The sequence below is a fragment of the Panthera uncia genome, chromosome X (assembly GCF_023721935.1).
Source record: "Panthera uncia isolate 11264 chromosome X, Puncia_PCG_1.0, whole genome shotgun sequence".
NCBI classification, from domain to species: domain Eukaryota; kingdom Metazoa; phylum Chordata; class Mammalia; order Carnivora; family Felidae; genus Panthera; species Panthera uncia.
In genome coordinates this window covers 40,116,577-40,140,465 of record NC_064817.1, presented here as the reverse complement: position 1 = coordinate 40,140,465, position 23,889 = coordinate 40,116,577, and the positions used below count along the sequence as shown (strand labels likewise).

At 40.4% G+C, this 23,889-nt stretch overlaps 1 protein-coding gene and 1 pseudogene across 1 annotated transcript; one reads left to right on the top strand and one right to left on the bottom strand.

Annotated features, from left to right (window-relative positions):
* The first annotated feature begins 8,990 nt into the window (after positions 1–8,990).
* On the top strand, positions 8,991–9,477 carry LOC125931280 (putative 60S ribosomal protein L39-like 5; annotated as a pseudogene).
* Positions 9,478–21,368: 11,891 nt separating this feature from the next.
* On the bottom strand, positions 21,369–23,889 carry LOC125932363 (sperm acrosome-associated protein 5-like). Its single transcript, XM_049644887.1, has 4 exons — positions 23,704–23,889; positions 23,124–23,282; positions 21,576–21,654; positions 21,369–21,472 (listed from the first exon to the last, which is right to left on the bottom strand). Exons 1-4 carry the CDS (start codon positions 23,846–23,848, stop codon positions 21,373–21,375), a joined length of 483 nt encoding a protein of 160 aa, XP_049500844.1. The 5' UTR covers positions 23,849–23,889; the 3' UTR covers positions 21,369–21,372.

The following is a 23,889-nucleotide window of genomic DNA, read 5'->3' as shown; positions in this document are numbered from 1 at the left end:
GGCCCCTCTACTTCTGTAAGCCAGAGAAACTTGGGGATTCCACTTTGCGGGGCGGGCTGCCCCTCCACCGCCCCAGCTCCCTCCCGCCAGTCCGTGTAGAGTTCACTGCCTCTCTGCCCTTCCTACCCTCTTTCCTGGGCCTCTTGTCTATGCTTGGCTCCAGAGAGTCCGTTCTGCTAGTCTTCTGGTGGTTTTCTGGGTTATTTAGGCAGATGTGGGTGGAATCTAAGTGATCAGCAGGATGCAGTGAGCCCAGCGTCCTCCTACACCGCCATCTTTCTCCAGTCTCTCTCTCTCTTTTATTTTTTAATTTACATCCAAGTTAGTTAGCATGTACTGCAACAACGATTTCAGGGGTAGATTCCTTAATGCCCCTTACCCATTTAGCCCATCCCTCCTCCCACAACCCCTCCAGTAACTCTCTGTTCTCCGTATTTAAGAGGTTCATATGTTTTGTCCCCCTCCCTGTTTTTATCTTATTTTTGCTTTTCTTCCCTTGTGTTAATCTGTTCTGTGTCTTAAAGTCCTCATATGAGTGAAGTCATATGATATTTGTCTTTTTTTGACTAATTTCGCTTAGCCTAATACCCTCTAGTTCCATCCACGTAGTTGCAAATGGCAAGATTTCATTCTTTTTGATTGCTGAGGAATACTCCATTGTGTGTGTGTGTGTATATATATATATATATATATATATACCATATCTTCCTTATCCATTCATCCATCCATCAATGGACATTTGGGCTCTTTCCATACTTTGGCTATTGTTGATAGTGCTGCTGTAAACATTGGGGTGCATGTACCCCTTCAAAACAGCATACCTGTATCCCTTGGATAAATACCTAGTAGTGCAATTGGGTCATAGGGTAGTTCTATTTTTAATTTTTTGAGGAACCTCTATACTGTTTTCCAGAGTGGCTGCACCAGCTTGCATTCCCACCAACAGTGCAAAAGAGATCCTCTTTCTCTGTATCCTCACCAACATCTGTTGTTGCCTGAGTTGTTAATGTTAGCCATTCTGACAGATGTAAGGTGGTATCGCATTGTGGTTTTGATTTGTATTTCCCTGATGGCGAGTGATGTTGAGCATTTTTTCATGTGTCGGTTGGCCATCTGGATGTCTTCTTTGAAGAAATGTCTATTCATGTCTTTTGCCCATTTCTTCACTGGATTATTTGTCTTTTGGGTGTTGAGTTTGATAAGTTCTTTATAGGTTTTGGATACTAACCCTTTATCTGATATGTCATTTGCAAATATCTTCTCCCATTCCATCGGTTGCCTTTTAGTTTTGCTGATTGTTTTCTTCACTGTGCAGAAGCTTTTTATTTTGATGAGGTTCCAATAGTTTATTTTTGCTTTTGTTTCCCTTGCCTCTGGAGACGTGTTGAGTAAGAAGTTGCTGCAGCTAAGATCAAGGAGGTTTTTGCCTGATTTCTCCTGGAGGATTTTGATGGCTTCCTGTCTTACATTGAGGTCTTTCATCCATTTTGAGTTTATTTTTGTGTATGGTGTAAGAAAGTGGTCCAGGTTCATTTTTCTGCATGTCTCTATCCAGTTTTCCCAGCACCACTTGCTGAAGAGACTGGCTTTATTCCACTGAATATTCATTCCTGCTTTGTCAAAGATTAGTTGTCAAAGATTTGTGTGTCCATTTCTGGGTTCTCTATTCTGTTCTGATTTGAGATTTTTCTTGATTCTTGAGGTAGGCCTGTATTACTACATTCTTTCCTCCCAGGATTGCTTTTACTATACCCTAAAGGTTTTGGACCATGTGTTTTCATTTTCATTTGTTTCAACTTATTTTTAAAATATCTTCTTTGATTTCCTGGTTGACCTATTCATTGCTAAGGAGCATGTTGTTTGGCCTCCATGTATTTGTGGTCTTTCCAGATTTTTTCTTGTGGTTGACTTCAAGTGTCATAGCATTGTGGTCAGAAAAGGTGCATGGTATGACTTCAATCTTCTTGTATTTGTTGAAGCCTGTTTTGTGACCTACTATATGATCTATTCTGGAGAATATTCCATGTGCATTTGAAAAGAATGTGTATTTTTCTCTTTTGGGATGGAATGTTCTTAATATATCTATAAGTCCACCTGGTCCAGTGTGTCATTCAGAACCATTGTTTCCTTGTTTGTTTTCTGTTTAGATGATCTGTCCATTGATGTAAGTGGGATGTTAAAGCCCCCTACTATTATTGTATTATTACCAATTAGTTCCTTTATGTTTGTTATTAACTGCTTTATATATTTGAATGTTCTCATGTTGGGTACATAAATATTTACAATTGTTAGATATTCTTGGTGTATTGTCCCCTTTATGATTATGTAGTACCCTTCTTTATCCCTTGTTACAGTCTTTGGTTTAAAGTCTATTTTTGTCTGGGGTGCCTGGGTGGCTCAGTCGGTTGAGCTTCTGACTTTGCCTCAGGTCATGATCTCGTGGTTGATGAATTCGAGCCCTGCATCCTGTGCTAACAGCTCAGAGCCTGGATCCTGCTTCAGATTCTGTCTCCCTCTCTCTCTGCCCCTCCCCTGCTCATGGTCTGTCTCTCTCTGTCTCAAAAATAAACTAAACATTAAAACATTAAAAAAAATAAGATCTATTTTTTCCAATTTAAGTATTGCTACTCCAGCTTTCTTTTGACATCCACTTGCATGATAGATGTTTCTCCACCTCCTCATTTTCAATCTTCAGGTATCTTTCAATCTTCCGGTCTAAAATGAGTGTCTTGTAGGCAGCATATAGATGGTCTTGTTTTTATACATTTTGACACTCTATGTCTTTTGATTGGAGCAAATAGTCCAATTACATTTAAAGTAATTATTGATAGATATGTATTTATTGCCATTTTATTACTTGTTTTTTGATTGTTTCTGGACAATTTCTCTGATCCTTTCTTGTCTTTCTCTCTTTCATGTTTTGCTGATTTTCTTTAGTGATAAATTTGTATTTCTGTCTCTTTATTCTTTGCATGTTTATTAGTGGTTTTTGATATGTGGTTACCATTAGGTTTGTATATAACCTCTTCTGCAAATGGCCGTCTATATTACATTGATGGTCATTGAAGTTTGAACCCATTTTTTCCTCCTCTCTTCCCCATAGTTTAGATTTAGGTATATTTCATTATATTTTATACCATTTTTAAAAGTTTTTTATAACTTAAAAAATTTTTAAAATTTAAAGTTTATTCATTTACTTTGAGAGAGAGCAAGTGCAAGTGGGGGAAGGACAGAGAGAGAGGGAGAGAGAATCCCAAGCAGGCTCTGTGTTCCCAGCATAGAGCCAGACTTGGGAGTTGTTCCCATGAACTGCAAGATCACAGCCTGAGCTGAAATCAAGAGCCATACGCTTGACTTACTGAGCCACCCAAGTGCCCCCCCTTTTTTTATTTATTTTTTTAAGTGCCCCTTTTTAAAATTTTTAAGTAAGATCTATGCCCAACTTGGGGTTTGAACTCACAACCCTGAGATCAAGAGTCACAGGGTCTACTGAGCCAGGCAGGCACCTCATTATGTTTTATGTCCTTTGTAAATATGAATTCCTTAATTGATTTTTACAGAAATATTTATTTTTACTGCTTTTGTGTTTCCTGCCTTTTTACTGTCACTGTTTGTTTCTCCTTTCCACTCAAAAAGTCCCCTTTAATATTTCTTGCATTTAGTGGTCACACTAGTGGTTTAATTTTTCTTGCATTTAGTGGTTTAGTGGTCACAAAGTACTTTAGTTTTTGTTTGTCTGGGAAACTATCTCTCCTTCCATCCTGAATGATAGCCTTGCTGGATAGAGTATTCTTGACAACAGATTTTTCCCATTAAGCATTTTGAATATATCCTGCCACTCCCTTCTGACTTGCCAAGTTTCTGTTGATAAACTCCAGCTAGTGTTATGGGTTTTCCCTTGTAAGTTAAGGACCTCTTTTGTCTTGCTGCTTTTAAGATTTTTTTTCTTTGCAACTATATTTTGCCCATTTGATCAATTTGATTATAAAATGTCTTGTTTTGGGCCTTTATTTTTTTGGATTTTGATGGGAGTTCTCTGTGCTTCCTGGATCTGGAGGTCTGTTTCCTTCTCCAGATTAAGGAAGTTTTCAGGTATTATTTCTTCAAATTTTCTGCACCCCTTTCTCTCTCGTCTTCTGGGACTCCATAATACAAATGTTATTACATTTGGTGGAGTCACTGACTTCCTTAAGTCTATTCTCATTTTGCATACTTCTTCTTTCTCTCTTTAGTTCAGCTTCATTGCTTTCCATTATTATGTCTTCTAGGTCATTAATTCATTCCTCTGTCATTCATTGCATCAAGCGTGTTTCTAATCTTGTTTAATTGCACTCTTCATCTCTCATTGATTCTTTTTTTTTTAACTCTTTTATCTCTGTGGTAAGGGTCTCACTGATGTTTTTCACTCTTTTCTCAAGTCCAGTGAGTATCTTTATGACTGTTACTTTAAATTGTCCACCAGGCATGCTACTTATATCTATTTCATTTAGATCTCTGGCCATTGCCTTATCTTATTTTTTCATTTGTGATAAATTCCTCTGTCTTCCCATTTTGTCTAAGTCTCTGCCTTTTTCTGTGTGTTAGAGAAGCCAGTTACATCTCCTGCTCCTGAAAGTAATGGCCATATGAAGAAGAGGTCATGTAGTGCCCAGGGCCTGGTGCTTCAGGGAGTGTCTCCTGTGTGTGCTGCATTTGCTCTGCTATTGTATTCTGGCTGCTGTATCCTTCAGCCAGTCACTTGCATAGGTTCTCATTGCCTGCTGTAGGCAGTGTTTGGTCCCTGGCCTGAATGTAGTGAGTTTGAACTAGGTGTGCTCTGGTCTGCTTGTGAAATGAGACCTGTCATCATCTCCAGCAGAATTGAGGCCTTGCAAAACTCTGTTTTGGAGACATGATGTGAGCAGGGGTTTATTCTGGTATTCTCTTGGAGGGACCCACTCATTGGGACTGAGGCAAGTGTGACTCAGAAAGGCAGTTCCACAGGGTGGCGAGACTTGGTGAAAGCAAATTAGGCAGCCAGTGTCAGCACTGTGCTGCTTCCCACAGGTGGCTCTGTGTTTATGTTGAGGGGTGAGGAAGGGAAGTAGCACTAGCCAACTTCTTTGTTCCCAGATAAGTGTTTGTGAATGCTGCCTCTCAAGGATGCCCTCTGAGCAAAGTGAATAATCTCCCCACCGTGTCCCCCAGAAGCTCTTCTGATCACTGTTTCCACACCGTCTGCCCTCGGGATGTTTGCTTGCCTTCTCTCCAGGAGCAGTACAGTGCCCCCTGGGCTCTATCCCAACAAAGCCCACTGATCTTTAATATTCCAGACTTTAAACCCCACTGGTTGCAAGAACTCATGACATTCAGCCCCTCTCATTTTCTGAGCCAATGGCTTTGGGGAAACCTTTAGTGTTCCCCTGTATGTTAGTCTCTCTGCAACCATGGCTTCCTCCCCTCTGCTGCACCCTTGATCTGTCTCTCTGCTCAACCAGGTCTCTGCAATTCCCACCTTCTTCCATGTGGCCTCTTCTCTTGCTTTAGTTGTGGAGTTTGTTGTGTCAGTCTTCTGGGGTAGTTAGGATGACTTGATTGTTATCTAGTCGTGTTTGTGGGATGAGGCAAGCCTATGGTCCTTCTATTCTGTGGCCATCTTCCTGCCTCCACTCCCCAACATTATCTTTAAAGGGCTCATGTAATTACACTAGGTTTATATGGGTAATCCAGGATAATCCCTGGATTAAGATAAATTAAGATAAACTGATCAATAACTTTAACTAAATCTGCAAAATCCCTTTTGTCATGTGACAAAACATATTCATGTATATGGCAACTTATCATATTCAGTTTCTGGGAATTAGGACAGGATATTTTTGGGTGTCCATTATTCTGCCTAGTATATCACCTAATAACATAAGTTAAAAATATAAAAAGTGAAATTTGATAGAATTAAAAGGAGAAATAGACAAATCCAAAACATAGGGACGGTAACATACCTCTCTTGGTGATAGAACAACCATAAAAAAAATCAGAAATGATATAAAAGATTTGAACAACAGAATTAACAAATTTCATATAATTGGTACATAGACAACACCACACCCAGAAACCGAAGAATTCACATTCTTTTCAGGTACACAAAGAGCATGTGCCCAAATAGATCTAATGCTGATATATAAAGAAAGTCTCAACAAATTTCAAAGGATGAAGTTTTACAGTGTATAGTCTCTGACCACAATGGAATTAAATTATATATCTACAGCAAATACCTAGAAAATCCTCAAGTGTTTGAAAATAAGTCATACACTTGTAAATAACTCATGGGTCAGGAAGAAATCACAGTAGAAATTAGAAAATGTCTTGGACCACATGTTAATGAAAATATGTTACCTCATTGATGCAGAAAAAAATTTGACAAAAATCCAAAATCCTTTCTTGATAAAAACACTCAACAAACTAGGAATAGAAGGGAACTTCCTCAACCTGATAAAGGGCATTTATGGGAAACCCACCATTAACGTCATACTCAATAGTGAATGAACAAAAGCATGTCCCTAACATCAGGAACAAGACAAGGAGGCCCATTTTTGCCACTTCTATTAAACATTGTACTAAAGTTCTAGCCAGAGAAATTTTCAGTCAAGAAAAAGAATTTAAAAGTACTCAAATTGGAACAGAAATATAACTATTTCTATTCCCAGATAATAGAATCATATATATATATATATATATATATATATATATTCTTAGGGAATCCACAAAAAACTATTAGAGTTCATCACCAAATTCATCCAAGTGGCAGAATACAAGATCAGCACACAAAATCACTTGTATTTCTATACACTGGCAATTAGCAAACCAAAAAGGAAATTAAGAAATCAGTTCTATTTATAACAGGATCAAAAATAACAAAATACTTGGGAATATATTTAACCAAGGAGGTGCAAGACTTGTGCGCTGAAAAGTACAAAACATCAGTAAAATAAATGAAAGGAGACTTACATACTGGAAAGACATCCAGTGTTCATGGATTGGAAGACTTAACATCGTTAAGATGGCAATACTCCCCAAAGCAATGTACATACTTAATGCAATCCCTATCAAAATTCCAATGGCCTTTTTTCCTCAAATGGAAAAGCAGATCCTAAAATTTATATGGAGCTTCAAGGGGTACCAAATGGCCAAAACATTCTTGAAAAAGAACAAAATTGGAGAACTCCCACTTCCTGATTTCAAATCTTATTACAAAGCTACAATAATTGAAATGGTGTGGTACTGGAACAAGGATAGACATATATATTAGTGGAATAAAACTCAAAGTCCTGAAACAAAGCCATACATGTATGGTCAATTGATTTTGACAAGAGTGTCAAGATAAGTAAATGTGGGAAAGAACAGTCTCTTCAACAATGTGCTAGGACAACTGGATATCCACATACAAAAGAAGGAAGTTAGATCTTGACCTCACACCACATATAAAAACTAACTCAAAATGTATCAAAGACCTAAATATAAGAACTAAAAGTATAAAATTCTTCTAAGAAAATATATGGGTAAATTTTCATGACCTTGGATTTAGCAGTGGTTTCTGAGATATGACATCAAAAGCATAAGTAACAAAGGAAAATAGACAAACGGGACTTCATCAAAACTGAAAACTTTTATGCATCAAAGGACATTATCAGGAGAGTAAAAAGACAACTTAGAGAATGGGAGAAAGTGTTACTAATATATATCTGAAAAGGGTTTGGTATCCAGAATATATAAACAACTCTTACAACTTAACAACAAAAAGAGAAAAATTCATTTAAAAAATGAGCAAAGGATTTGAAAGGACATTTCTCCAAAGAAGATATACACATGGCCAATAAACACATGAAAAGATTCTGGCCATCATTAGTCATAAAGGAAATGCAAATCAAAACCACAATGAGATACCACTTCATACATACAAAGATGGTTGTAATAAAAAGACATAGAAAACGACAAGTGTTGGGCAGGATGTGGAGCAATTGGAACCCTCCTCTACTGCTGGTGGGAATGTAAAATAGTGCAGCCATAGTGAAAAACAGTTTGGTAGTTCCTTAAATAAACATAGATATACCATCTGATCCAGCAATCCCACTCCTAGGTATATACCCAATGAAGTTGAAAACAGGTATTCAAGTAAAAATTTGTACACAAATGTTCATAGCAGCAGTATTCACAATAGTCAGAAGGTGGAAGCAGCCTAAATGTCTACCAACAGATGAATGGATAAACCAAATGTGGTATATCCCTATAATAAAGTACTTAGCCATAAAAAGAAATGAATACCAATGCGTGATACCACATGGATGTATCTTTTTATTTATTTACTTACTGTGTGTGTGTGAGAGAGAGCCATCTGGAGAGGGACAGAGAGGCAGGGAGAGAGAGAAACCCAAGCAGGCTCTGTGCTGTCAGCATTGAGCCTAATGCAGGACTTGATCTCACGAACTATGAGATCATGACCTGAGTGGAAATCAAGAGTGGAATGCTTATCCAACTGAGCAACCTGGGCACCCCACCACATGGACGTATCTTGAAGATATTATGCTCAGTGAAGGAAGCCAGACACAAAAAGCCACATAGTGTTTGATTCTATTTATATGGAATATCCCGAATAGGCAAATCCATAGAGACAAAAAACAGATTAGTGTTAAGCAGGGGCTGAGGGCAGGGGGGAATGGAGAATGACTGCTTTATGAGTAGAGTTTTGTTTTGGGGTGATGAAGATAGTCTGCAACTAGACAGTGTTAATGGTTGCACACCATTGTGAATGTACTAGATGACACTGAATTGTACACTTTAAAATGGTTAAAACAATAAATTTCATGTTATATGTATTTTACCACTGAATTGTACACTTTAAAATGGTTAAAGTAATAAATTTCATGTTATATGTATTTTACCACAATAAAAAAGTTGCTAATTATCTCTCCCTTTCTCTGGCATTGTGGTGTGTGTGATTGGGTTTGTTCTTCACCATGTCTTCTCACAAGACTTTCAGGATCAAGCAATTCCTGCCCAAGAAACATAAGCTTCTGCTTATTATCTTATTATCTTATTCCTCACTGGGTTTGAATGAAAGCTGGTAATAAAATCAGGTACAGCTTCAAGAGGAGACATTGGGGAAGAACCAAGCTAGGTGTGCAATCTCAGGTGCAATTCCTTACATATTGGGAATGTAAATTCATGAACCGTTTAATAAAACCAATCAGATTTTCAAATTCACTTGGTTAAATTTTGTTATTTAACACTCTATAAAACCCCAGGTCCCTTTCCTTGCCTTTGAGATGTTCCTCATTAATGAGTTTTCCCTATTGCAATAGCCTGAAAAAAAAAATCGTCTCCTTAATTATCTAGTGCATTTTGCCTTTGACAGGACTAGGTGGTAGGGTGTGATTAATAGGGTAGAGTTCTTAAGGTCCAGAACCTGACCACTGTATCCCATTTGTTCCTCCAGATTACTGAGGCCTATTGGCCTGGAACCTTGTGGTGTAGGACTCTGACCCTGGCAACTGGAAGGACCAACCGTCCCACAACTTTCTGGGGCAGATTCCTAAGAAGGTGGATGGAATGTGGGCCTGGCGGATCACCATCAGTTTCGGTTTCTTATCTAGTTTCTGTTTAGGGCCTCCATGTCGCCCCAGTCTCCCCAAGCTTTTGTCTCAGGCTCTCCTTGTACTTATGTTTACCTTTGCCATTTTCTTCACACATCTGTTTCTCTGAGGGCCGAATTGTACCACCCCGACTTTCCCCTATCTGCGCTAGTGGTGTCTCCCACAGAGGACAGATAGCCCAATAGTATCTATCACAAGGACTGTACTCCCCAGGATCGCCCCACCCGTCTCCCCAGTGTTACCTTCTTGGAGGACTAAGATCCCTACACTTTATCCCCATCTAACCAGTATTACTGATCTGTAGAGGAAGGTATCATTCCTAGTTTGCCTCCTTTCTTCCCACTAATAGTTCTCAGGGATATTTGTTCTATTCCCGGTCCCCCCATCCACAACTCCACAGAGGGGGTGGTCTTGTCCTCAGCTCTACGTTTGTTTATATCAGTTCGTATCAAACCCCCAATCACGCGCATAACTCGCCCATTACTAGCCTTTGGCAAAGGGCCCTACTCATCGCAGGTTTTCAAAGTCCTCCCGAAGTCCCATCTCTTCTAAACTTTAAGAGGCACATTTCTCCGCTGTACGGAATGGGAACCTTTGAAAGATGTCTCCTCCCGTACAAACCGGTTTATTGGCGCGGCCATTTCTCTGGCCCCCCAATACGGTCGTGGCAGTTACAGAACCACACGCACAGCGATGCTACTGGTTACTGGGATGGCTTCAGGGAGGGCAACTGCGCGTGAGGAGGAATGGTGACGAACTGTACCGACGGTAGGGGTAAAGGATCAAGAAAGTGGTTGTCGGAGGAAGTTGTGACTGATTTGGGAACTCCAGGTGGACCTCGCCAGAATAAGCGTCCTGGTGGAAACATGAGAGTAGGGGATGAAGGAAGGCAGAGGGTTCACTTGGAGCAGAAGTGAGACAGAGCTGGTGGTCTGTGGGCAGAGCGACATGTTCGAGTGTGGATTTTGTAAAGAAGCAAATTTGCTGGGTGAGTACTTGGAGGGGGGCTCTGAGATGGTTAATGACAGTACCTGGGGGTATGTGATGGGGGGACTCTAAGCTGAGTGATGGGGTCTGTAGAAGTCAAGGACTGGGTCTGTGGAGTGAGAGATAAGGTCTGTAGGGTGTGATGGGAGGTCTCTGGAGTCAGTGATGGTGGGATCTGAGAGGTGAGTGATGCGGTCCGTGGGGAGAATAATGGTCGTATTTGGGGTGATAGGGTGGTGTCTAGAGTGAGGGATGGGTGAGGGTGAGTGTTGGGAAGTCCGTGAAGTCAGTGATAAAGCATTGTTGTTGAATGATGGGGCTCTGTTGGGGGTAAACAAATGTTCTTTCCCATTTTTCTTGGCTACAACATGGTCATTTAACCAGTTGGCATTTATGGATTGCTAGCCTGATGATTTGGTGAACTGTCCATTTGGGTTTTCCATGTCATTGCAAACTCTTCTCTTTTCTTCGCCCCTCTCTCAACAGCTTTGCTTTTTTAGGTCACTGCCCTGTCTCCACAAGTCAGACATGGCTAATTTCCAGGTAGATTGTTATTTGCTCCTCTCTTCCAGATCTATGTTAAAACACTTAGAAGCAAAGAAGCAGTAATGTGTAGCAGTTAACAGCTCTGGGGCCAAAATGCTCATAATAGCTTTGTGAGCTTAGGCATTCTCTAACTTCTCCAGGCCCCAGTTTCCCCATCTGTAAAAATGATGATGATGATGATGATGGTGATGGTGATGATGGTGATGATGATACCTATGCCTTTATGGTTGTTGTGAAGATCAATTGAGTTAATATTAAGTGTTTAGAACAATGCCTGGTACACACAGAATAAGCTTTATATATTGGTTTGACACTATTATTTATACCATAAAATGTACATGTATAAACACATAGAAAGTTAGGATTAGAGAAGAAGAGCAATACCAAAGCAAGGTTGAAATGTGTATATGTAGGTCATAGTATCCTACATAATTATGTGGAGCTACAGTTATTTTTCTGAGCTTCCTGGAAGCCATGACATAAAGGGGAGAAACACTCACTTGTTTTATTTATGTTACCCATAGAACAAAAGTAAGCCACTTCCTCAGCAGCAGAGATTTCTGATGTTGAAGTTTCAAGATATTTATCTAATGGGTCAGCCATGTCCTCATCAGTAATCTTGTGATAACTGCAGGGATACGACTTAAAATATAAATGTGACTTAAAATATGTCTTCATATCAGCCAAAGGTGTCCTGACGGGGCAGAACTAAGGGGATACGACTCTTCAGGAAACCAAAGCCATGTCAGCACAAGCAGCTGTCTTATGTTCTGGCTCAATACAGGGATAAAACCTTGATGGTCAGGAAAGAACCAATAAACCCCATGCTCTTCAAATTATTTTCCAATTTTTTTTAATTGAAGTATAATTTAACATACAATGTTATATTAGTTTCAGATGTACAACCTAGTGATTTGACAATTCTATACATTACGCAACGCTCACCAAAGTGAGTGTGGTCACCATCTGTCCCCAAACAACGTTATTACAATATTATTGACTATATTAGCTATGGTGTACTTTTCATCTCCTTGACTTCTTTATTTTATAACTGGGTGTTTGTATCTCTTAATCCCCTTTCTCTATTTCACCCATCCGCCACCCCCCCCCCAGCCCACCTCCCCTCCAATATATATTTTTTCCTCATCTGGGATTTCAGTACAGCCTGAGCAATCCAAAGGTCTGCCCTTTTCCTTTTCAGGCTGAGAATTCATGATGTCCCTGACTATATTCAGTTCTTTACCTTTTGCCCTTTTAAACAAATGTCTATATTGTTTTGTCTTTTTTCCTCTCGCTACCAAAGAAGTGGCACCAAAAATTCAAACTCTTTTAGGAATGTACAAGCAAAATATCTCAAGATTTCCTATCATCACTCATTCCAGATAACCAATTCTATGGTGAATTTAATTTCCATCTATACACCTCTCTCTGTCCCTTGTTCTTTATATTTACATACACATGAAAATATATAGTTGATATAAACCTTGCTTTGCTAAGATTTGCTCATGATATACAAACTGTTTGCAACTCCCTGTCTTTCCTTTACATAATAATATTGGTGAAGGTAGTAGGAGTAATGGTCATGATACTACAGATGAGGAGGAGGATGATAATATTAGTGGTAGTAACAGGAGCTAACACGTAAAGAACTTGCATTGCACTGGCACTCTACCAAGTACTTTATACACATGACCACCTTAATCCTCACAGCCACCCTAAGAAGTGGGTACCTTTATTATCCACATCTGATGAGGAAACTGAGTCCCAGAGTGGATAAGCAAGTGGCATGGGGTTGCAGAGCTGGTTACCTGCTTAGCTGGGATAGTCCTTGCTCCATGAATACTTGTTGATAGAAGATATTTCACTATCAAGACAGATGTTTTTGACAGCTGCATGTTTTTCCCTTGTATGTATGTGCCACGATGCATGGCATGGCAGTAACCTTTCTTGTCCTGTCTTTTTATACTGTGATGAGCATTTCTAGAATTTTTGGTTCAAAAGGTGGGCATATATTTGAACTTTCAAAGACATTGCCAAATTGCCTTTGGAAAAGTTAGTGCAAGTTTATACTCCCACTAATAATGAATAAAAATACCCTTTCTAATCCTATTGTCATGTTTTTATTTTATTCTATGTTATTTATTTTTGGAGGAAAGAGACATTTTATTTTTTATTTATTTTTTGTTTTCTTCATTATATTTTGCTTTCAATACTTTTATTTATTTTTAATTTTTTTCATTTTATTTTATTTTTTCCATTTTATTTTATTTTATTTTATTCTGTTTTCTTTTTTTCACCACGAGAAGTGTACTCTTTAATTCCCATCCCCTATTTCTCCCATTGCCCTGTCCACCTCCCTGTGGTGATCATCAGTTTGTTCTCTATAGTTAAGAGTCTGTTTTTTGGTTTGGCTCTCTTTTTTCCTTTTTCTTTTGTTTTGTTTCTTAAATTCTCCATATGAGTGAGATCATATGGTATTTGTCTTTGACTCACTGACTTATTTCATTTACCATAATACTCTAGCTCTATCTCTGAATGAAAATACTCTTTCTAATCCTTTTGTCATGTTTTTAATCCTTGCCATTTGCTAGTTGAAGATATCTCTTTTGTTTGTGCTTATTTAGTTAGCAGTGAGGTGGAGCAGCTTTTCATATTCTTTCCTTTTTTTGTGAATTGTTCTTTTACATACATTGGTCTTTTTCCTGTGGTTTATTTTTTTAATTAAAAAAATTTTAAGCCCCAAGATGAGGCTTGAACCCACAACCCCGAGATCAAGAGTTGCATGTTTCTTAAATCTTTGTCTTACTATTTTTAAAACTTTTGTGGAAATATTAGATAAAAATTTTGGAAGTAGACATTGGTAGACATTTTATTGACGCATAGCATACAGAGAAAAGTGTATAATGTGTATAGTTTCATGAACTGCAAATTGGAAATACTTGTGTAACCAGTACCTGAATCAAGAAAACAGAGGGGCGCCTGGGTGGCTCAGTCGGTTAAGCGGCTGACTTGGGCTCAGGTCATGATCTCGCGGTCCGTGAGTTCGAGCCCCGCGTCGGGCTTGTGCTGACAGCTCAGAGCCTGGAGCCTATTTCAGATTCTGTGTCTCCCTCTCTCTCTGGCCCTCCCCCGTTCATGCTCTATCTTTCTCTGTCTCAAAAATAAATAAATGTTAAGAAAACAGAAAGTGAGAAGCCGCTCAGAAGCCTCCTTCATGCCACTTCCAATCACTAACCCCTGACTCATGGGTAACCTCTTTCTGATAGCTATAATCATAGATTATTTTTGCCTGTTCTTGAATGTCATATAGATGGAACCATACATTTATTCTTTTGTGTCTGGCTTTTTTCACTTATCATAATGTTTTTGAGATTCATCCTTGTTATTTTATGTACCATTAGTTTGTTCTTTCCATTACTGTGTACTATGTTCTATGGTATACATATATCACAGTTTACCCATTCTACAGCTGATTATCCATTTTGGCTATTTCAAATAATACTTGTATGGATATTCTGGTACATGTCTTGATATGTGTTCATTTCCATTGGATATATACCTAGGAGTGGGATTGCTGGGTCCCAGGTTAGATGTATGTTCAGCATTAGTAGATTCAGCTAAAATGTTTTCCAAGGTGGCTATACTACTTTACATTTTACTGTCACCAGCAATATATGAGAGTCTGGCTGCTCCACACCCTTGCCAACATTTGGGTTTTTGGTCTTAATTTTAGCCATTCTCTTGGCATACAGTTGTATCTCATTGTGTTTTTTTAAAAATATGAAACTTATGGGGCGCCTGGGTGGCTCGGTCGGTTAAGCGTCCGACTTCGGCTCAGGTCATGATCTCACGGTCCGTGGGTTCGAGCCCCGCATCGGGCTCTGTGCTGACAGCTCAGAGCCTGGAGCCTGTTTCAGATTCTGTGTCTCCCTCTCTCTGTGACCCTTCCCCGTTCACGCTCTGTCTCTCTCTGTCTCAAAAATAAACGTTAAAAAAAAATTAAAAAAAAAATAAAATATGAAACTTATTGTCAAATTGGTTTCCATACAACACCCAGTGCTCATCCCAACAGGTGCCCTCCTCAATGCCCATCACCCTCCCTTCCCTCCCTCCCACCCCCCATCAACCCTCAGTTTATTCTCAGTTTTTAAGAGTCTCTTATGGTTTGGCTCTCTCCCTCTCTAACTTTTTCATTGTGGTTTAAATTTGCATTTCCCTGATGACTAAAGCTGTTGAGCACCTTTTCATATATTTATTGGCCAATTGGACATCATCTTTTGTGAAGTATTTGTTCACATATTTTTCTGGTTTTTCTTTTTTTTAAAAAAATTTTTTTTCAACGTTTTTTAATTTATTTTTGGGACAGAGAGAGACAGAGCATGAACAGGGGAGGGGCAGAGAGAGAGGGAGACACAGAATCGGAAACAGGCTCCAGGCTCCGAGCCATCAGCCCAGAGCCTGACGCGGGGCTCGAACTCACGGACCGCGAGATCGTGACCTGGCTGAAGTCGGACGCTTAACCGACTGCGCCACCCAGGCGCCCCTTTTCCTGGTTTTTCTATTGGATTGCTTGTATTTATCATCTTGATTTGTAGGAGTTCTTTATGGTTTCTAGAATATAAAAGCCCTTCACTAGCGATAGGTATTGCAAACATCTCAGAGAATACTTTTTTGAAATTATTAAACAGTAGCCTCTCTCTGAAGAATATTCCTTTTATCTTAAAATATATTATCATTTAAATTTCTATCAAACTTATTGAACAGAAGTATGCAACTCCAGGGATTGGTGTCATTTGAGGATGTGGCTGTGGACTTCACGCAGGAGGAGTGGAATCATCTGGACTCCTCTCAGTGGACACTTTACAGAGATGTGATGCCATAGAACTATAGTCATGTGGTCACTGTGTGTGAGAATGGCTTCCCTGAGTAATTTACAGTGTACCAAATAGGATAACATTACATCTCTGAAGTGTTTCAATACTTTGACCTCAAGTTCCAGGGATTAAAGATTCCTAATCCCTCTTATACTGAACAGAGTGTATTTTCATCTCTCATGTGAAATTTATGCTTATCAACAGGTACTTCTTAATTACTCTGAGGCCCTGAAGCCCACATGGGTGTGCCCAAATCATATATCATTTCCATAGCAGGGTATCCTGTTACCAAACCAGATGTGATTACCTGTTTGGAGAAGGGAGGACTCTGGATCATAAAGAGAGAAATTCCAAGCTTGAGTTATACAGATAAATAAGAAAGGGACAGATGGAGATGATGAGTAAGACCCCAGTGGGTCAGTGAGGGATAGACATCTTTAAAAGCTGGGAAATATCTTCCTTAAGCATATGAACTTTTTCTGTTAACTCCAAATCGTTAGTCTTGTGGGTTGCTGTTTCATGGTAATCTTGGAATGAAGTGGTGAGGAACCAGACTACAATCTGCCTTGTACTTCTGCTCATTCTCTTGGTCACATTCATTGCTTTCAGCCTTCCTGAAAGATTCTTCCCATTCTATTTGAGTCCCCTCCCTCAAACTCCTGGATCTGCTCCTTTTCAAAATCCCTTTTCTTATTTATGGCTCTCTAAACCTATTTTCACAGTCTTTCCTCAATTTGAAGGCATTTTTCTTAAACAGAGTCACTTATATTTATTGTTCCTTTCTTGTTCCAATTTCTGTTAGAGCAATGTGTGCCTTCTTTCCCTCAAGCTCAGAGTATAGGAAACATGTATTTGGAATTTCTTTCTGCCTGGTATCTGTACCTAAAAGAAAACAAGTCAACCTTATCAGAGTTATCCTTCTAAAAAAAAGGTATATTTACAGGGTATGGTTTATTCTTCTTTCTAGAAGTCGGGCATGTTGACCAGCTGAAGAGGCACCAGAAAAACTGGAGCAGACACCTGAGGCAAGCTATAGCCATTAAAGAGAAAAAGGTGACTAAGGAGCGAGGTCATGAAATTATATATATATACATATATATATATGTACATATATATATATGCACATGTATCTCCTATGGGAAAAGTTTTAAAGATAATTTAGGCTTAATCAGTCACAATAGAGGCTTTGCAACACAGAGATATTATGAATGTAATGGATGTGGGAAATTATTAATTCATGGCAGGCATGAGAAAAAATAATGGAATGAAACCCCCTGACTATAATGTGGGTGGGAAAGGTCTAATCATAACCCAGCCTTTGTTCAGCATAATGTAACACAAGTTGGTGAGAAAACCTATGAATTTCCTGAATGTAGAAAAACTCTCAGCAAGAATTCACTCTTTATTGCTTCATCAGATCACACATGCAGGAGAGATACCCTATGAATGTAAAGAAGGCATAAAAACCTTCACCAAGAATGCACATCTCTGTGGGGCACCTAGGTGGCTCAGTCTGTTGAGCGTCCGACTTCAGCTCAGGTCATGATCTCACAGTTCATGGGTTTGAGTCCTGTGTTTGGCTTTGTGCTGACAGCGTGAAGCCTGCTCGGGATTCTCTGTCTCCTCTCTCTCTCCTTCCCCGTGCGTGCGCACACACACACACACTCACACACACACTATCTCTCAAAAATAAATAAACATTAAAAAAAATTTAAAAAAGGAAGGCACTTCTCCATGTACATCAGAGAACGCATTCAGGAGACAAACCTTTTGAAGGTAATGTGGCAAGTCCTTCAGAGAGAAATCAACACTGCATAGACATCAAAGAATTCATGCTGGAGAGAAATCTTATGAATGTAAGGAGTGTGGCAAAACCTTCCTAGAAAAGGCAAAACTCATCATACATCAGAAAACTCACACAGGACAGAAACCCTATGAATGTTCTGAATGTGGGAAAACCTTCAATCAAAAGGCACACCTCAGTGGACATAAGAGAACACACACTGGAGAGAAACCATATGAATGTAGTGAATGTGGCAAAGCCTTCAGAGACAAATCAACACTGTGTAGACATCAAATAATTCATACAGGAGAGAAACTTTATGTGTGTTCAGACTGTGGAAGAGCCTTCACCCTTAAGATGAGTCTTAGTGTACGTCAAAGAATCCATGCAGGAGAAAAAAAACTGATGGATGTACTATATGTGGAAAAGTCCTCTCCTGGAAGTCCTATCTCACATTGCATCAGAGAGCTCATATAGGAGAGAAATTTGAGAAATCTTATGAATTCAATGAATGTGATAAAGTATTCTTACAGAAATCACATCTCATTATTCACATAGGAGAGAAGCCCTATGAGTGTAATGTATGTGAGAAAGCTTTCTCCCAGAAATCATATTTTATTATACATCAAAGAATTCATACAGGAGAGAAACCCTATACGTGTGATAAGTTTCAGAGAGCCCTCAGAGAGAAGTCAAAACTCACTGTACACCAGAGAACCCACAGAGGAGAGAAACCCTCTGACTCCTCTTGAATAGGAGAAAAACTTTCTTCTAGAGGTTAAAGGTCATCATGGATTAAAGATCTCAGAAAGAAGAGAAACTTTGGGACAGAACTGAACATGGGAAATCCTTCATAAAGTCAAATGAAAAGAAAAAGGCAGGTTGGGAGGGGATCCTGATTTAGCTAAGATGGTCAGGGAAGGTCTTTCTGAGGAGGTGACATTTGAGTTTAGATCTGAAAATGAGGTGCCAGCCATACTAGGGGTAAGAATATTCTAGGAGGAAGGAATAGCATGAGCCAAGATCTTGATGCAAAAAATTTGCCCTCTGTACTTGCTATCATGGGTGTATGTTGAATGACTACTTTACATCAGAGAGGTCTTTTAAGTTTACAGGGCCTTGAATATATGAGAGGCTTCAGCTGGAAGCCAAACCTCACTGTAAATTTGGGCACAGATATCAAGAGGAACCCAATTTAGTTAATTTCAATAAACATAGTGCCCTGAGACTGATATGAGGGAAATATTCCAAATTTAATACCAAACTCTCATAGAAAAAAAAAATAAAATCTATTTAAAAAATTTTTTGAATGTTTATTTTTGAGAGAGAGCATGAAAATGGGGAAGGGACAGAGAGAGAAGGAGATACATAATCTGAAGCAGGATCCAGGCTCTGAGCTCTCAGCACAGAGCCCAATGCGTGGCTTGAACCCATGAACCATGATATCATGACCTGAGATGAAGTCAGACTGAGCCCCAGGCACCCCTATAAAATCTATTAAGAATAGCTATTTTGACGACTCCTATGATAGGGAATAAGTGCCATCCACAAGAAAAAAAGGGTTTACCAAGTGATATCTGTAACCAAAGTTACAGATTTAAAGATAACCACTAAAGAAACAGTGATTATAAATATACTATAAATGTTATAAGTTATTAGAAAGGATGCATAATCAGAATAATGTAAAGAAAACAACACTAGGGCATCAAATCCAGGTTCCAGAAGTAGTAACAGTTGATAATGCCAGTATTTCTGTTCCAGCCTGTTCTACAGTCAAGATTCTGGCTTTATTTCTATGTGTGGACCTCCTCCCCCCCTGCCCCATTCTGGGCTTGGTCATGCATTCAGTCTTTCCAGAAATACTATGGAACTACCTGATACGCTTTTAGGAGATCTGCTTTTTACTTAAGTCTACCAGAGTTTATTTCTGCTGCTTTTAATGAATACAAAAATTGGTACCCAGCGTGACGGCACCTTTTATGGATGGATCCCCAGGGAAATGCGAAATTTGGTCATCTGATTGGGGCCAAAGGCAGGGGAAATCAAGTTGGCATTAAGGAAGGGGGCTTGGTCATTCTTACATTGGTGGATATCTGCTTTAATGATCATCTGCTTACCTTGGATAAAGTAAACACTGAAAACAAGGCTTTGGGTAGCTGAGTATCCACCCCCAGCCAAAGAGTACAAAAGACATAAGGGACTGCTTCCCCCCACCCCCCGCTCCCTGACCAGGAGTGGCTGCTTCTTATGGGGCTGGTACAAAGAGAAAGAATGGCAAGTTTAAATTCCTAAAATTCTCCGCCCAAGACACAGACCAAAATCCAGGCATTCTGTCAAAAGAAATTATTACTTTGGGCATCCATTGAATTCCTGGCCTAAACTCCCAGTCTATCATTTGAAATTTAGGGTACTTATGGTCAAAGAGGGAGTAGGGGGCTGAGTGTAGAATGGGAAGATGCAGGACAGTATGAATACTTTCAACTGATTCCCACTGATCTTCCCATGTAAAATGGAACCAATCTTATTTTCCCTGGAGAAGTTGTATCTACCTTAATTGAAGACCCTGTAGTGACTTCGAGTGAGAGTGATGCTTTTTTGAGAGAGAGAGAGAGAGTGAGCGAGAGCAAGTGGGGGAGGAGTAGAGGGAGGGAGAGAGAGAGAGAGAGAGAGAGAGAGAGAATCTTAAGCAGGCTCCACACCCAGCACGGAGCCTGATGTGGGAGTTCAATCCCACTACTGTGAGATCATGATCTGGGCTGAAATCAAGAGTTGGACACTTAACTGACTGAGCCATCCAAGTGCCCCGGGTGATGTGTTTTTGTTTTTGTTTTTGTTTTTAACGTTTATTTATTTTTGAGACAGAGAGAGACAGAGCATGAACAGGGGAGGGGCAGAGAGAGAGGGAGACACAGAATCGGAAACAGGCTCCAGGCTCTGAGCCGTCAGCACAGAGCCTGACGAGGGGCTCGAACTCACGGACCGTGAGATCATGACCTGAGCCAAAGTTGGATGCTCAACTGACCGAGCCACCCAGGCGCCCCCGGGTGATGCTTTTTTATGAGACTGACGCGCTACCTACTGCACTAACGAGGCACCTGATGATGCTTTTTTAAGGGAAGCCACTTTTCATAGCCCCTCATGCCACCCTTCTATCTCCAGACCTGTAACTGCCTTGTGTACGAAGCACTTTATGAGCTTTACAAACATTAATTCACTTAATGCTCCCAATAATCCCATGAAATAGTTACTACCATTATCATCCTCATTTTGCACATGAGGAAACTGAGGCACAGAGAAATTAAATGCCTTGCGCAAGGCAACACAGCTAGTAAGTGGTAAAGATGGTATTTGAACCCAGGAGAAGCTATGCTATTACCTTCACCTCAAGTGATCTGGAGGAAGTGATTAAATGGGGACACCTCCATTGGGAAAATGAAGAGCTGGGCATCCGAGGCCTCTTATGTTGTTTATAGATAGCACTATTAAATCTAGATAGCACTATTAAATCCACAGAAGAAAGAAAGGAGAAAATAAAATTTCTATCTCTTGGAATGAGTCATGAATTAATTTTCTTTGAGTCATGTTTTGCATGCATATTACATCCCTTGAGCCATTCAGATAAATCATGCCCGTAGCAGTGCCGGATCCAAGAATCCCTGGGAAATGAAGAGAGGGAGGGAGGATGAAGTGGACAGGCTTGTGCGGTGGCAGTGCCATTATCCCAGCTCCCCAGGGTCCAAGACACCTCCATGAACTTACCAAGCAGTCATACCATTCTGTGAGGACACCACCTGCCTGGCACACAAGATATCATCTAGAAGATGGCGGTTGAGCAGGTCTGGTAGGGAGGAGGGGAAGAAGAGAGGGATATAGTGATCTGGTGCACTGGGGACAGGGTGACAGTGTATGGTGGGCCCAGGGAGCTTGAATAACTTCAATCACTACATTGGCTGATTCTCACTGTCCTTGATTCACTTGTCAGCTGGTTATGAATGACCTCAACTACTATGTTGGCTGTTTCTGTAGAACCTTAACTCATGTTGACTGATCCTGGATGAACTTGACTGTCATATTGACTGGTTATGAATATCCTCAGCCACCATACTGGCTGGTCCTAATGACCTCAAACTCCTTGTTGGCCAGGTCTGGATGACTTCAGCTGTAATTATGTGTGGTTATGGATGATCTCAACTGCAATGGCAGCTGGTCTGACATCACCTTAACCACCATCTTGGCTGGTTGGAAAGCTACTAAACTGCAAGGTTGGTCAGTTTTGGTGATTTCAAACACTATGTTGTCAGATCCTGGATAACCTCAACTCCCATTTGACTAGTTACAAATGACCTCAATCTCCATGTTGACTAGTTCCATTCAACCTCAGCCATCATGGTCCAGATGTTCTCAACTGCTCAACCAGGGTGACCTTTACTGCCATTCTGACAGGTTAATGATCTCAACCACAGTGTTAACCAGTCCTGAACAGCCTCAATTGCTATTTTGACTGGTTATAAATAATTCCAACTTCCATGTTAACCAGTCTAGGACCTCAACTTCCATTATAGCTGATCCTGGACTACTTCAACTTCCATGTTGACTCAAAGTGAACCTTAACCTTTATTTTAGCTAGTCTTGAAAAGCCTTACTATTCATGTTACCCTGTCCTAGATAACGTCAACCTCTATGGTGGCCAGTGTTAGACAACCTCAACCTTCAAGCTGGCCAATCCTGTTGGGGTTACCTCACATGTTACTGTAGCAGGACTTGGGCTGCCTCAACCTCCATTTGGTCTGGCCCTCAGTAACCTCAGTCTCCATTTTGGACTGTCTTGGATGACCTCAAGCACCATTTTGGCCAACCCTGAACAACTATTGCTATTAAATTTTGTCCTCAATAACACCACACTCTTGTCTGGAAAGTTCTCTCCTTTCTGCATGAAGGTAACTTATTTATGTTCCTACAGCCAGATATTTGCTTCTTCCCCTGGGGCCTGAACAACCTCATCCACAAATCAGGAACATCTCCCCCTCCATTCTGCATGGAGCTACGTTTCCTATCTCCTGAGTCACAGAAAACTGCAGCCTCCATTCTGGGTGAGGTATAGGAGTTCTGAGCCCTCCTGACCTGGACAACATCTAAATGTAGTTGGTAAGGATACAGGATGGTGTCTTTTAACAGCCCAGGCAACTCTGCTCCTTTCCCTGTCATTTTTCTGCTTGTTACTAGAGATCATGGTTTAACAGCCTTGAATTCTGGTGTGTTGGGCAGTGGGGCAGGCAGGGCTTCAGGGTGTCCCCAGTGCTGCCTTACCATGACAATCCATGTGACAGAGGTTCTGGGTGGGTGTAATCCCATTGTCACACCACCAGGCAGAGTTCAACTGGAAAATGCCGTATTCACTGCTGCCGTCAGGATTGTGGTCCACGAAGGAAGTGTCAAAACCACTCTCATAGTGTGCCATGCACATCCCTGGGTCAAATAAGGAATAGGTATCAGGTAGGCATGGGTCCTGGAAATAGGGGATGGTAGAATGAGGGAGAGGGGACAGTGATCATTGTCATCTCAGTTGTGGGAGTGAGGATCTTGGTTTGGTGTGGTGGTTTTGATGTTGGTGATTCTGGTGAGATATCAGTGATGGCAGTGGTGATAGTATGTGTGATGACTTTGATGGTAGTGATGGTATTGATGGTGGAGATGAGGATGATTGTTGTGAAGGCAATGATAGTAATGACATTAGAGTAAGTTAAACCAGCCATCACAGTCAGTCATGGGGTGACCGAGAGGATCATGCCCTGGGCTGGGGAGGTGATAAATGACAAAGGGGGGACTGGGTCTGAATGTGGTGGGCAGCTCGGGGTGTAGGTGGGACTTGGGGCAGCTGGGGTCTCACAGTCTCCAACGGTGTAGCCCTTGAAGCTGTTGAGGCCTGCCCTCTCCAGCTTCAGTGCCAGTTCACAGCGTTCATAGATCTTGGCATCCACAATAGCAGCCATAAGCATGGCTAAGGTGACCTTCACAGTAACAAAACCCTTCATTATAACACCCACAGGCCCTCCTGGCCAACTCTTTGCTCCAG

Coding starts and splice junctions, on each gene's coding strand:
- LOC125932363 (XM_049644887.1), bottom strand. CDS start 23,848: ATGAAGGGTTTTGTTACTGTGAAGGTCACCTTAGCCATGCTTATGGCT. Junction 23,283..23,703: donor GGGCTACACCGTTGGAGACT/GTGAGACCCCAG, acceptor TATTTGACCCAG/GGATGTGCATGGCACACTAT. Junction 21,473..21,575: donor CAGAATGGTATGACTGCTTG/GTAAGTTCATGG, acceptor TTCATTTCCCAG/GGATTCTTGGATCCGGCACT.